We start from the raw sequence: 16,502 nt of genomic DNA, 5'->3' as shown, positions 1-16,502 counted from the left end.
TAATCACGCATTGAAAATTTCAAGACTCCTGGAACCGACATATGTAGGATTCCCCCTCTCTAAAAGCTTTAGCGATTGTTCGCCTTCGGCACGAATCGTAGAGCAGGCGCAGTCCGACAAGGAGGGTTATAAGGGTCATGACCCTCCCAAAATTGTATAGGTACGTCGAAATAAAAAACATTCTAAATCACGCAAATCACCGAAACTATATTTCGTCTAATATGTTAAGACGTCAAAATACTTTGTTGAGATCATCCAGAGTTAAGCCCATATGATCTTATAAACTTTGTTATGTAATAAAACCAATTTAATTTGAACAAATGTCTGTGACTATAATCGCTCCTGTTGGAGAGGCCGCGGTTCGTCTTCATTTACCTGTCGGTAATCCTGCTCCTTCCGTGCCTCGCTACTCAGAGCTTTCGAAGTGTGAAAGAGTAGGAAAGCTAATAAAATTACGAGGCAAATAAATAAAGATATGGTTAATATTATTTTCTTCGACATAAAATACTAATACATATAACATATATTTGTGCGAACTTTCGTGATAATTAGTCAAATAAATACTCGATAAACCTGAAAGATACCAATCCACATCTTCTCATGGGTTCTGCTCTGCGCTAGTGGTAGTATTATATTTATTGTGGATCAAATGTGTTTAAAGTGGGGAATACTTGAATAAACTATAATTTGTGTGTTGAACAATTCCTGTCGTATGATATTTTGTCCAACTAATCTCAGGGAGTATAATAACAAAAATCCAAATTGGTCTATTATTTTACGGTAAGTATTATACAGTAGGTATAGAAATAGTTACCCCTCACATCATGTACACATATTTGTAACTTTGCTGATTCATAATTCAAATAATTTGTTAAAAAAACCTTAATAAACAAAGAATATTATTATAAATTTTGGAAAAGAGTAATTACCGAGTTTCTTGCCGGTTCTTCGGAATTAGAAATTAAATTCCGAACGGATTTAAAAACAGCTTGTAAAAGCCATGCCATTTGAATAAAGTATATTTTAATTTATTTTATTGCTATTTAAACAATAAGCAGGAGATAGCCTTAATAATAAAATTAAAAGTAGTAATTTTTAATCTGTATATCACGTGACCTAAAAGACGAGCCGCCATGGTGTGACGTCATATAGACAGAAATTGTCAGCTCAGTAAACGAGGTACATATCTATTAATTTTCATAGTAATTATAGGTTATGTTACTATCAACTTTATTTATACATATACATGAAAAGGGCGAAGTAATATTAGATTTTAATAAGGCGATTTTACTAACATTTATATAATCCCTCACATGAATACAATCGAGTTTTAGTTGATAAGTAATTCGTTTTGCGAGTTCCAACCAAACATTCCAATAACATCGTTCACTTTGATATGCACTTTTTCTGGAGTTTTATTGCTAGTATTTGTACAACCAGACACTACACACCGACGACAGCGATTGTAATTCATTATTTTCCCAAAAAACACCAAATATTCATAGCTGTTAACGTTGAATGATTGCCGGTCGACTGTTGTTTATACCAATGTGACGTCACCAAAATGACAGGCAGCATCAACTTTTGCGGAAATAAAAGAGGTAGGTAGAGTAGGTAGCATTACTATGAGAATTCACGATAATGCATTGATATGTTATCTGAAGAACTATATGCATTCTATAGCTGTATGAATTCATTTGAGTATCGTTTGATATCTCTGAAACTGCTGATCTTAATTGCATAGATTATACAGCAGTTAACAATTAAAATACCTATGTCATAATTACTTATGTTATCTATTACTAAAAACTTATTTAAACAAAGGAATATATTATTAATTATAACGTATTTATTATAACGAATGTTTGTTCAGTGCTCTAGAATCTAGCTTAGAGGAAAATAATATTCTATTCTACTCTTTCTAGCTTTAATATACAAATAAAAAATAAAATACATTTATAAAAAATGATAAAATTAATTTTATGTTCAGAGAACTTCTTTACTTTATTTAGGGCAACCCAAAAAAACCTACTCAAGGTAGCTAAACAAAGTAATAGGATTTGAATTAGGTGTTGTCTTAACGGTTACTTAAAGGTTACTAAGACATATAATCTATTCCAACCATAACAGGAAAAAAAGCCAAATAAACAACATTTAACAACAAATTGAAGCGGTATCATTGCTTGGGAGATCGATTAATCTATTATATTCACTATGGATTTGTGGAAAAAATGGCGCTTTGAACGTCGAAGAAACTGTTATCGGAATTTTGGAAGCAAATTTAAAGTGGAAATAAGTAGCTAAGTGTAATAGTGTTGTATTTATAAATAAAGATTTATTAATCATAAACTCTCAGCAGTGCACAATATAGGTGAGTTATTAGTAAATCGCACGAAATAAATAAATCTAAGATTTGTTTATCTTATTTCCTACTTCCATTGGAATAAGCTTTTTGCATTACGATGCCATAAACATTCAACATTATTATACCTCCGTAATTTAATGAATATAAAAAACAATTTAAATACAATTAAGATATAAAAGAGGGCTATAATATAATGAATGATTAAATAACTTAAGATAAAAACAAAAACGAGTAATATTAAGGGCAAGTCCTTGAAACAAGATTAGTTTCATATTGCGACATATGTACAACATTCCTTCTAAATTCGAATAGAACATTTGAAAATTTTTTTTTTTTAGTCTATTTAAAGGGCCAAAGTAAAAGGGGAATTTCAGTGCTATGAGCATCATCAATAAGAAAATGTTGTTTTGATATTAAATATGAGCAGAATAAACTATGTTCGAAATATGAAAATTCAAATATGTTTTTTTCTCAAATTATCAAAAGTGATTATAATCGGAGTTTGATCACGGGAAAAATTGCTCTCTACACTGTAATCTACATAAATTTGAATACATAATTTATTTTCATCATAAATGGCTTTTGATATGTGAATGCAAATTTTTCCTATGGTTTTTTTCCTAGAACATATTAAACAGCTATATTATCATTAAAGGATCTATTTGTTAAATTAATTTTAAATTAAACCTGTTAAAAATCAAAGTAAGAACCAAAAATTACTTCATATTAATATTCGAATGTGGTTTATATACGGCCAGGTTGTAAGAAATGGTAATGAAGGCTTCCAAAATAGTTAAAGTACTTTAGGAGACTCTCGTCTTTGATACCGTCAGGGGAAATTAACTGATACTTGATATTGAGCACCCATTTCTAATTGCAATCGGTATAGGTACCTACCAAAAAACATTAATATTTGTTAGGATTCACCAATAACATCCTCTGTCTCAAATTTATAGAATTAATTTAAAAAAAAAAATCTGTCGTTGTATTGCATTGTTAGTGAACTTTCACGTTTTTTTTTGAAAATAGAATATAGTTTCAGTTTATTTTTTTTTTCAGTGGAAAGGCAGATGTGCAAATGTGGATGTTTATGTTTTATTGTTATTAGAAATGTATATTGCCATAAATATGATTTTCTTTTATAAATTAATAATAATAAAGGTGTTTGGTATTAAAAGCTAAAATCACAGATTTAAAGATAGGTATTATAATGTCAAATATTTTGCAAATAACATCGCATACTATTTGGTAGAAATCGTTAGACTTTGTTTGTATTACCTTAAAAGTTTCTTTTGGTAATTATTTTAACAAAAACAAACACGATTTTAATAGTATTGATTCTGTATGAATGGAATATTAATGATGACAGAGTTGTTTAATATTAACTTAATATAGTATCATACCCCATATGGTATGATAGTATAATAAGTTAATATTTAAAAATAAACAAAAATGGATGACTTTTTGTAATCCGATTAAGAAAATTCCAGATGAATAAAATTTATGTAAGTAGTTTAAGAGCCGAGATAGCGCAATTTTCATGCGCTCAATTAGTGTTTATAATACATCTCGTGCTCGGAAACAAAGCGAGGAAACCTGCATGTGTCTAATTTTAATTAAATTCTGCATGTGCATGTGCGTGATGGAATAAGCTCCAAAGACTTTTCCTTAAACGGAGAAGAGGCCCAGCAGTGTGACACTAATATACTGTTACTTTACTTAACGTTACTTTAAAATTTATTATGTTAATATGTTTTATATTTTATGAGATATTTAAATAAGATAGTTGTATTAACAAAGAGTACGAGAAATTGGTCGTTCTTGTTTTGGCAAATTTTAAACAAACTTACTTACTTACTTACTTACTAATACGATATTCTTGTACAATTACCAAATCCAATTGAAATACACTTTACTTAAATAGGACCTTGCATTGTTCCTCGTTCTACAAGATTACATTAAATTAAAAGTTGTCCGATTCAGAATGTAACCGAAATGATAACGAAAAGAACTGTCAATTTCGAACATATTCAACATCAAACTTAATCAAATACAATTGAAATATTATATTTTGTTGCAAGGAAATCAATGAAAGCTAAATCTCAAGCTTTTTATTCATCTATATAATATTTTATCGAGAAATATGCTTTATTAATAAATATTCATTGCTAATATATTTATTCATTCTTTGTAATTCTATAATGTGGTAAGTGACTTTAGTGCGATATTCTATCTTAACACTCATCACGTTTCAATAATGATTGAGTTTACAGAGAAAGATAATATAATATTATCTTTATAAAGACGAGTAATTTTGATTGACATTGACGTATGTTTTTAAATTTAAACAATATTAATTTTATTATATTATTAACCCTTAATGTTTGTGTTGTTCTAGGTTACGGAATAACAAGGAAATTACTACTACTATACTTGGCTTTAAAATTTAATTGAGTTTGTTATCTCAACCATACCGATCAATCTCATTCGTGTCTTCTCCATCCTACGTGACATTGGCGAAATAATCTGTGCCCTGTGGCACAACTAAAAGCCATTAAACTAAGAATTGAATATTAATTATATTTATATGTTTTTGATAATCGTTTCAATGTTCTTGGTGGTATGTTCGATACACGAAAAGTGGTTTTGTAAAGAAATTTTTAAATTGTATTTTTTCAATTTTATTAAAAAATATATTTTACGATATTTCATTGAAATAATATTGTATATACAGTAAGTAATATTGTTTAATCACATAACATGAGCGTTTGTTAAATAATTACTTTACAAACATTGACTGTTTTTGGTAAGCTTGTTAGCACCTTGTCCTAAAAATTCTTTGAACCCACACACTAAGCATTTCAAAGTGATGATTTAATCCATAGACAAGAACGTTTTTTTTTTATTTAATATTTTTTCTACGATCGTCATATAACAGATAAGTAATATGCATTGACTATATTACTAAGTAGGACTTAATTTGAATGATACTAGTATCAAAATTGCTTATCATTCTAATTCGACTTCCAACATTTCACGACTTATAAGTTAGATGAGATACGGAATCCCGGCGTCACCAACAAATTGAAAAAACTGAGTTTACTTGTTTTATAATTCATTTCATTCTCGTCCTAAAGAATTACCTATATTCTCTTATATATTTATAATTATATTTATATTTACGCAATTATATTTATACTCCCCATCTGAGCAGTCAGGTTATATACATTAAAAGCCTTTTTCTAAAAAGCTGAGAAGGACTTTTTTATGATATTGATAGTTGAACAAATGAGCCACCTGTTGGTAAGTGGTCACCACCACCCATAGACAATGGCGCTGTGATAATAGATTATCTACATCACATCGACAATGTGCCACCAATCCTGGGAACACTGGCTCCACTGGTTCACTCAGCCTTTAAATCGGAACCCAACAATGCTGAGTACTGCTGTTTGCCGGTAGAATATCTGGTGAGTAGGTGGTACATACCTAGACTCATCAAATCAACAACTTTGTGCAACCACCGAGATTTGATCTAATTTTTATATTATTATTAAAAGAATATTCCATTTCAGTAACTATTATTTAAATCTATACTAATATATAAAGCGGAAGAGTTTGTTTGTTTGTTTGTTTGTTTGTTTAAACGCGCTAATCTCAGGAACTACTGGTCCGATTTGAAAAATTCTTTTTTTGTTGAATAGTCCAATTATAGAGGAAGGCTTTAGGCTATATAACATTACGCTGCGACCAATAGGAGCGCAGCGACAGTGAGAAATGTTGCAAAAACAGGGAAAATTATTCACATTTATGGACTTTCGATGCGTGCGCAGCATAAACGTTTTAAGTTACTCAAAAAATGTGTATGACAGATATATTCCTCTTTTAATAATAAAAAAAAAGTCCGTGACACTATATGTCTATTTGTTAAGAGTGTGCTAGCAGGCGGGGCGCGGCGGCGGCTGAGGGGGAGGCGGGTCAGCCCCGCCGCCGCGCTCGCCACTCTCACCCGCGGGTGTAGTTCTGCGAAGTAGCAATGCACATAAAGACTTAAAAAAATTAACATTCTTAATAGTTAAATTATTTATCAAAATTAGGTTTTGTTATCAGCTTATTTGCTCATTATTTTTTATCGTTTAAAATCGGTTACATTTAAATCATAATCTGCTGTAGTTTTAACTTACGATATAAGATAAAATTTCAATGAACATTCCTTCGTACTTTGCAAGTAAACAATTCAAACGTTTCACGGTATAAATAAGGTATAAAAATTACATTACACACGTAAAAAAGTTCAAAATGGCGAGCGATACTTTCACCGATGCAGATTAATCATCACTGAGAAAATAAATTATGCAAATAAGCAAATAGGTGAATATCGTTTAAAATGACTACACAAATAAATTAGTAGTTCAATATTTCAAGTAATTTCTATTACGTTCAAGCATATTCAACACGGTTGTACTATAATCACCTTATGAAATAATAACACCAAAGGAGAAACAATCTAAACTTCTTATTGTTCGGTTTGTTTATCTTATTACGTTTAAGTTAATATTGTTTGTTTTCAACCGACTTCAAAAAGGAGGAGGTTATCAATTCGTCTGTATTTTTTTTTTTTTATATGTCTGTTACCTCATAACTTTTCACTGGATTTTGATAATTTTTTTTTGTTTGAAAGGTAGTGCTTCCCGTGGGGCCCCATTTTAATTTTATCCTGTTACGATGATGGTATCCTTATGAAAACGATATAAGTCTTAAATGTGCATTATGTATGTGCGCGATAAATAGGTGAATAACTCAGAATTGTGCCAACCAATTTTAATGATTATTTTTTTATTATAAAGGATATACTTCAAGGGTACTATGGTGAAAGTTTGGTAAGGTTCTGAGCATAGGATCCATGACAAAGTAACGGTACGGAAGGGAACGGAACAATTCTAAGGAGCACGTTAGCGATACTCGGCCGAATCTTTTAGAAACAAAAATTTTGACAAAAAAAAACCGACTTCAAAAGAGAAAAAAAATAATATGCTCTAAAAAGTAAAAAATAATTGCTTATTATTCTACAACTTAATAATCAAGTAACTTATTCTACTTACCAATATGTAGGTACGTTCTGTGTTTCCACGCAAGGAGATAAGTATGTACCTACCCACTTTAAATCTAACTTAACACAAACCTATGAATAACAAACAATGATCACAATATTTTTTAGATTTATACTATGTAAAATGAAATTAAAAATATTTAGACTATTTAAAAGTCAGCAAAGTTATTACGATAATATATTATAGTTAAAATTATTGTTATTTTTGGAGGCGGTGTCAGCCAAGGTAGGTTTGTAAATATATGATATACTCCAAATTTGTAAATCTGGTCTATCGATAAATACACTTCTTCTTGATGTTTTTTTAAACCCTATACGTACATAGTGGTCCTATATAATGACAGAAAATTGGAATCAAAATTGAGTGTTTAAGCAAACGTGTCTACCGTCAGGTATTACAATTCATGAACTTTTCTCCTAATCCAAGACAAAGAAAAGTCATTCAGATTTACTATTACATTTCCTGTTGAACGTTTTGTTTGTTTTGGCAGAGTATGAATTTTGTTTGTGATTTATTTATTTACAATTGACTTTTTCTTTTGTCTTACATCCAGATGTCGATACACCTGCATCGAATTGTTAACAAAAAAAATATTCGCAATCGTACACTATTGTACAATATTTCTTTTATGTTTAAGAAAAGGGTTGTCATAATTGACCGTATAACAATAAGCAATAAAAACACAGATGTTGGTAATTTATTTAGACAAACTTTACCGGTAATTTTAAGAGGAACTAGAGCAGACATTGTAAGGTCTTGCTTTAAAAGTTCACCGTTATGGAAATTTGTCCATACCTTAAAACTATCTACGAATATGAGAGCACATTTGGGGGGAGGAAGTACAAATTTTCTTTCAAAGTTACTTTTAATAGGAGATGGAAAAGTACCTCATTCTGAAAATAAAATTGAAATTGATCGCGATTTAGGAGAAAAAGTGACTAGCATAGAGGATTTAATATCAAAAGTTTACCCTAATATCGTCGAAATAGAAAATAAAGATTACCAATGGATGTGTCAAAGGGCAATATTGGCGGCGAGAAATAGTAGCGTTGACGAAATTAACGACCTAATTTTAACCAAACTTCCAGGCGATATAACTACCTACACATCTATTGATAATGTAATGGATCAAGAAGATGCTGTCCATTACCCACAAGAGTTTCTCAATTCTTTAAACCCGAGCGGCCTTCCACCACATTCCCTGAAGTTAAAAATAGGTGCTGCGATAATTTTACTCAGAAATCTTAAACCACCAAATTTATGTAACGGGACCCGCCTTCAAGTAAAATTCCTTCGCAATAACGTGATCGTTGCAACAGTTTTGACTGGTCCGGCAGTTGGTCAAACAGTGCTTATACCTCGCATCCCAATGATTCCAAATGATTTACCTTTTAATTTTAAAAGAATTCAATTTCCCATTAAGTTATCTTTTGCCGTAACCATTAATAAATCACAGGGCCAAACATTTAAACACGTAGGAATCGATTTACGTCAAGACTGCTTTTCACACGGCCAACTATATGTCGCGTTGTCAAGATCGGGTTGCGGGCAAAATGAGTATGTTCTTCTACCACAAGAAAATAAAACTAAAAATATAATCTACGCTGAAGTACTGTAAAACATATTATTAAATCTTATTGACGATTATAATAACAAAAACCAACGTGAGCAATCAAACGATAATCATGATAGTGTTTCCGACAACTACGCGAACGAAGTCGCGGGCACAGCTAGTATGTATATAATTGTTACCTTGTAATTTTTACAAATTCCATATTATTTCATATTCGTAACCGAAACTATACGGAACAATCGGATAATCCGAAATAATTTCGTGCCCGTAACCGTATCTGAAACCGGTAAAATATTAAACACATATCAATTTTCAGATCCGAAATTACATATCCATAGCACCTCTGGTTCAAATCGTTTCCAAAGACGTAAAAGGCATTTTCGTTATGTATAAAAATTGTATATTTTTATATCAACAACATGTCTCTTATAAATGAACAGGCGTTAGGTTGTGTAAATGTAAAATAGTTACTACATTTTGTTCTTAGGACAAGCTTCGCCCTTATAAACGGGATATACTAAACATAGACATATTTTATCTGTTCCCTATATCTATATCAATATATATGTTATCTATATCAATTCTGTTACGCATACATAACTTAAGATGCGTTGTTTAATTTCACATATGAAAGATAAATTTATTAATTTAAAAAGAGATATATTATTAAACATACAAAAAAAGATATATTTTTATTCTTGGGGTATATCGTTAGGCTGCTTATTAACCATTGACACTATTGACGCTTCAAATCTTATTAACAGACATTCTAAATGTGAATGGATGGATGTTTGTTACTTAATAACCCAAGAACGGCTGATTAGATCTGAATTTATTTTTTGTCTGTGTGTCATTTGTTGTAGGGCTACTTGGCCTTTAAAGCATCAGTCATCAGTCATCGGGCGTGGGGACGAGTACTAGACTCAGCCTTGAAGTTTGAGCCCTCTCGGGCAGAATGAAATTCTTGCTCAACCGGTTTTTATCCTATTTTCCTTAACACCTGCACTCACCCTCTTCTCTGCTAGTAATTTTATAATTTATCTTATTTCCTTATCTCTTCTAATAAATAATAGGCAGTTTATTTGGTAGAGACTGATACTGATTTTATTCAATTCAATTCATGAATTCTACTGGAAAAGACTAATTTGAAAAACCACTGACACTTCTAGTTCTTCATAATTTTTTTGTATACCTATATAATTCAATTTAAAAAATATATATTTTATTTCAAATTCTCTTAAAAGTAATTTTGGAAAATGAAAACACATACATTCAACAATACATGTATATTGAAATTTAACACTTTATTTACTATTTACAATTAAATTCCTTTATATGCACATAATTGTATAACTTAAATTATCTAGACTATATTTGAAAACAATAATTGTTTTCTTATTAACAATGATCATTGAAATTACAAATAAAATTTTAACATATGTTTAAAATTTCGTTACTCTACGCTTATTAATATGAGATATTATTAACTAAACAATATTAGTTTTAAACAATATAGAGCGAGACATAAGATAATTGAATTCGCTTAGTGTAGATGAAATGGCAATAGGTCATAGACTTGAGACCAATAAGCTCCTCTTAAACTAACGGGAAATTATAAAACCGTCCGTCATCAGACTTGTCATGTGTCATTTGGAATGTTCGACCACTGAGAGAGGACGAAGGTCGTATGCATACAGCCAATACGATGTTTTTGACACTAATGGGAGCTTTAAAAAAAAAACAATAAATAAATAAATGTAGGTTGAAAGTTAACAGAAGTCGATGATATAGACATTTAATGTGAAGCGTTGGATGTCGTACTACAAGAAGAGTATTAGATGTTAATGTATGAAGAAGCAATAAATGGACTGTGGGATTCCAAGTTCCAAAAATAGATTAATTTTATTGACAATAGGAGAAGAGATAGAGACGAATAAAAGAGACAGCTCCCTAAATAAATAAATTTAATTATGGGATTGTGTTATTTTAACAAATTAATACATTGATTTATTTCATCGTCGTCATCAGTGGTTCACCATTGCGTGGTGATCAAATAATATATATTACGAGTCATTTATTTACACCCTCCATTATTTTTTTCAAATAAGGTATCAGTTTTATTTAAGTGCACACGCGCGTATATCTTGCTATTAAAATGTTATTTAATAAAACTAACAATAAGCGCGTATTGCGCACGCGTGCTAGTTTTATATTTGTGAAGTGTTAATAATATATTTATTTAAATCGTCATTATTAATATCAGCTTTACTGTGTAAAGTTTGTTTCATTATATTATAGACAATAGTGCGATTCTGTAAGAATTCACTTCGTATTTCACGCGCCAAATTTTGACAGCTGACTTACGATAATACGCCATTTTGACACGATGTTATAAATTTTATAATTCATTAGTAGATTGTCGCGTATCACATTCTGACATTTCACGTTCGTGTTCTGCGGTGAGTTTCGAATTTCTTCTTACCGAATACAATTTCAGTTCTTATTACATTTGCGTTCCGTTTGCAATCACGTGACTGTCCATGTCGACGCGATGGCGGTGAGAAACGTTGTCCTCCGAAATATGTCGAGCTTATCTCTATAAATAACTACAATAATATTATGAACGCCTGTGTTCATTTTATTAGTGAGACTTTAAATAGTTTAATAAATTCATTTGTAACTTGATCATTTTTAACAGTAAGAAAACATTAATTTTCTTTAATAAAAATATTTAATCAACTTTAAAGCTCTTGATTTTATAATTAACCTACACAGATAATTGTGTTTTTATACCTAATAGTTTTAAGTACATTAAGACGAGATTAATTTCATAAAACATTTTTTGATTAAATCTAAGTGATATCTTTTCTTAACACTAAAATTAACGATATTCATCCCAAATCGGATTTATTCTAAGACAGTCTTGATTTGTATTAAGCACAAATCGTTAGGACGGAATAATATAAGGCATACGTTAAGATATCAAATATATCAGCGATATAATTCTATACGCCTTCTTCAAAACCTCCTATTAAAAAAAATGCGTAATACCATTCAAATTGAAAAATAATATATACAACATTCAATAGCATCGCTTGCGTTACGGCACGGCCTTTATTCTATCTTCTTCTTTTTTATTCCTATTCAATTTCTCGTAGATTTCTTCAACGGATTTTTGTCTGGTTTCCGGGAAGGATGTTAACGTGTAGAAGCAGGCGAAAAAGCATACGACTGCAAAGAATAAGAAGGTCCAATGTATGCTTATCAGCTCGCAGACTTTAGTGAACCATTTCATCTGGATGAAGTTGCTTAGTTTCGCGCAGATATTCGCAAACGATGACACTGTGCCGCGTAACTGGAAAATGGGGAAATGTGTTTTTTCGTATATTAAATCTTCAAATCTAATCAAATCAAAATATACTTTATTCGTGTAAACTTTATCAATTAAGTTAGTTGTTTGTTAGCTTCAAATTTATTTTGAATCTATATTTCCTTTGAAAACCATATGCATGTAATTTTTACGAACTAAATTTAAAATATAAATGTATAATTAGCGTCTTCCCCTTATTTAAAAAACCGAATTCGATGAAATTTGGTATGAAGCAAACTTGAACTCCAAGGAAGAACAAATGCTACTTTTTTGTCTGACACTGACAATGACAACCAAACCGCGAACCATAAAACGCGAGCGAAGCCGCGGGCGATAACTAGTAAAAAATAAAATCGAATTTGTTAATTTTTTTTCTGTCACTAAGAATTATTTTAACCACGAGCGTCACTCAAACTCTATGTATTCGTATAAAACATACAATATGCATCGCTACCAGTACTAAAAGGTGTGCAAAATTTCAACTCAATCGTATGTATGGAACATATTTAAAATGTATTTGTTTTAATCTCACCTGGAAAGTGAATAGATCCGTGATAATTATATACGATATCGGTTGGAATCCGGCGGCGTCAGCGAAGATACAGAGACACATGGCGAAGACTGGAAGCCAGCCCGGTAGCCAAATGCCGATGCCCGTCAAGTAAAACCACGCGGACAGTGCCAGCATCCCCACGCCCACTGCGAACGACGTGGACACCAAAAGCAACTGGAAAACAACACGATAAAAGAATCAGTAAGTGCACCCCTCCCTCCTCCTTCCTCTCTGTGATATTGAATATACAAATATTCAAATTGACCAAAAACCCCACTTAAAATCTTTCGCCGGTTATTCTCAGGTCAGCGTGTTTTCTTTTCCGACCCGGTGGTATTATTTAATTTGACAATCAATAAGTATGTGTAATATTTTACATTGAATAAAGGGGTATGGTTACTATTTCTTGAAGCGCCAATGTCTATGGGCAGTGGTTGCAATTTAAGTTCGCTTACCTACATTATAAAAAAAATGTCAATCTATGAATTGACTTCATCTAATTACCTTCCTCCCAGTTTTCTCTACAAAACAAGTTGCAACCGTAGAGCCCAAGAGCTGCACCAGACCGATCATCATCACCTGCTTGTTCGGGCTCAGTTTCAAGCTGATGGATTCTGAGGCTCGTTCGAAGACGAAACCAGCGTATATAAGTACGATGAGGTATCCGTCAAACTGTTGAGTGATTTTAATCACCAGGGTGATGATGAAAGCTTTGAAGGTAGCTTTGTCTTTTACTGAAATATTAAACACAAATGCATTTGTAATTTTTAGTCGTAATTCATTATCTGTAATTGTTGATGATGATATCCTTCTAACCGTTTTCGGACACAGCGAACAATCTCAAGATAACCTAGCCAAATACAGAGGACATAAACTGCACAAGTGTCTGTGAAAAAACAAGTGCACTCTCGATATCCTCACTCGTATAATACTATGGGAGATAAATTGATCGATTCGACTAGAAAGAGTTCAGACGCAGAACCAACAACGCAGACTTTACATGCTCTCCGATGCATGACAGTGTACACTCGTCTAACAGACTCCGCACTCAGAATTTATCGACAGAAATCCAAATAAAATTTTAGTGGGCGACCTGCGGCCATAGGTTTGGTCTCAGATCTTCAGCTTAGACCATATACTATATATAATAGACCAAAGTGGAGGCAGTTAATGTGTAATTACAAGAGCAGATGATACAATATGGTAGAAGATGTGAACAATGTTTCTTAAACTGTTAATAATAATAATTAACCTATTTATTCGTCTTTCTGAGTTTAATAAAAAAGTCTGATTAAGCTAACAATAACATAGACCACTGTCCGGATATCTGTGATGAATGATGAATGATGAATGTTAATTAGTTATTTAAATGGTATTTTATTTAAAATATGAAAAGAAATTATGAGTATTCATGTTACAAAAAAAAAATGAATGCAAATAAAGGCGATAAAACGTAATTCATATCTTATAATAAATTTCATGGACAGAAATACTATAGCTTCAAAGTCATACGAAAACAAGGAACAAATGTACAACAAACACAATACACGCAAATTATGAATACAACATGACTGATGCAAATCTGATGCAAATCAAATGCAAATATCCAAGTGACCTACTTACGATATTTGTCATACAAGTAGGAAACGACCTTTCGATATATATATATATAATTTTGTGTTTAATTGTCTCATTTGTTGGATGTATTTTTTTTTATTTTAACCTTTTAGTCTTCTCGTAAGAACTTATGTGCAAATCATAAAGCAATTTTGAGGGTGGTTGAGGTTTTTGTACATCCTTTTATACATTGTATTGTATTATACATCATGATTTGGAGAGACAGTCAGTGTAATTATTATGGTTAAATAACCTTTATTCTATTTCACTGAGCACACAAAAGTTTCAATAATTATTTTTTTTTAAAAAAAAGTTATTAAAAATACTTAAAGAAAGTAAATTGTGGTTAGTGTTAAAACAAATTTTGAGATTTCAGGTGAAATAACAGACACAAGAGGCAAAATACCCAAGATCAAGTGCTAGGCTCATTGACGGTTTCACGGTTCATAAATAAAGGGGATCACTAATCATAATGTGATCTATTTTCTAGTCTGCCTTCTTAAGATAAATTAAATAATCGAAATATACTAACATATAATCATCCAGACAGACTTAGGATCAGCTTTGGCCTGTTTCTCAACTTTCACGATATTGTCTATCTCCTGTTCAATAGAACCGTCTAGCACGCTCACTCCACGCAACCAAGCTAAGACAGTTTTAGCTTCCTGTAAAAATTGAGTTATACATACTTTAGGTTAAAATACGAAAGAATATTCAAATGTTTTCCTATTAAAAACGTTTCGTGAGTTTCAAATTTAGACGTAAAACAGTTTAATAAAAAGTACCGGACATTAAGTCAAATTATCTCGAATGATAGTTAACAATGTAAAATAGTTTAGCTATTACCAGAGTAAGCCCCTTGGCGAGCTAAAAATCCGGTAATTAAATCTTCTAAAATGTTCAATATATAAATAAGTCACATACATCAACTTTTTCCTGTTTCACGAGGAACTCCGGCGTCTCTGGCATTATTAAGAAGATAAAAAATACTACAGTTGGAACTAATAGCCCCATCCATAGCATCGTGGTCACTTGAAGTAGATCCGCGAACACATAGCTAGCTAGATAGCCGATGTTTCTGGAAAGAATAACATTTGCGGTTATCTCTCGGTAATTTAATTAAGTTTTTTGGGGAATAATTAAAAATTATTACCTATTTAATATAAGCAACGATCCAAGTGCTCCCCTTAGATCTATATCACTGATTTCTTTTAAATAAATCGGTAACACGATGTAGCAGGCTGAACATGGTATGCCAGCAATGGCACGGGCGAGAATCAGTGCCCATGGTTCCAAGCAGAGCAGTTTTATTTGCCAATATAACTGAAAAATACAATAAATTATTACAGCATTATAAAGGCGCTTTAAAACATAATCGACGAAAAGTTTGCAAGTTTGAACGCGATAATAAAAATTACCCGAACTGATTTGATAATTTGTTTTTGCGTGTCCCCTTTTCCAACAAGCGGAGCAATGACCAAAAACGTCAACAAATCTGGCGAACTGTAGGTATCGTGTACGCACAGCGACAACATTCGCACGAACCAGGTGCGTCGGCGTGGTTGCTGTTTTTTTCATTTTTTAACCAAATTCAAAATCGAAGGAGTCTTATTGATGATATTGGTTTATTTTTATTTTTCTGTATGAGCATAATTCAGTAATATATACAGGACCGGACCGTAAGTTTAGGGGTCCTGGGCTAACTACTTAGGGGCCCACCTAAGACATATCTGAACGTAGACTTGAATTAAATTAATTGAATGAGTTTGATTAATTGCAGGACTCGCAGGGCTGCAAACCATAGTATCTGTTTAATTTAACAAAGTTTTGGATTCTAGTATAAACTTTTTTATTTAATTTATTTTTAAATTAACTGTTTTTCAGAGCGGTTTATTTTTATGTAGATTCTTATC

At 31.6% G+C, this 16,502-nt stretch overlaps 1 protein-coding gene across 1 annotated transcript in view; it reads right to left on the bottom strand.

The window, feature by feature from the left end:
• Positions 1–11,459: 11,459 nt before the first annotated feature.
• LOC113403515 (facilitated trehalose transporter Tret1-like) overlaps positions 11,460–16,502 on the bottom strand; it is a 29,378-nt gene continuing 24,335 nt past the window's right edge. The window contains exons 3-8 of the mRNA XM_026644099.2: positions 15,743–15,912; positions 15,514–15,667; positions 15,122–15,254; positions 13,477–13,706; positions 12,952–13,146; positions 11,460–12,404 (exon numbers count right to left, since the gene is read on the bottom strand). Coding sequence (XP_026499884.1) covers positions 12,150–12,404; positions 12,952–13,146; positions 13,477–13,706; positions 15,122–15,254; positions 15,514–15,667; positions 15,743–15,912 — 1,137 coding nt within the window. The 3' untranslated portion in view covers positions 11,460–12,149. The remainder of the gene's footprint in view (positions 12,405–12,951; positions 13,147–13,476; positions 13,707–15,121; positions 15,255–15,513; positions 15,668–15,742; positions 15,913–16,502) is intronic.

The sequence above is a fragment of the Vanessa tameamea genome, chromosome 25 (genome assembly GCF_037043105.1).
Source record: "Vanessa tameamea isolate UH-Manoa-2023 chromosome 25, ilVanTame1 primary haplotype, whole genome shotgun sequence".
In the NCBI taxonomy this organism is placed as follows: Eukaryota; Metazoa; Arthropoda; class Insecta; order Lepidoptera; family Nymphalidae; genus Vanessa; species Vanessa tameamea.
This window is presented reverse-complemented; position numbering and strand designations above follow the sequence as displayed.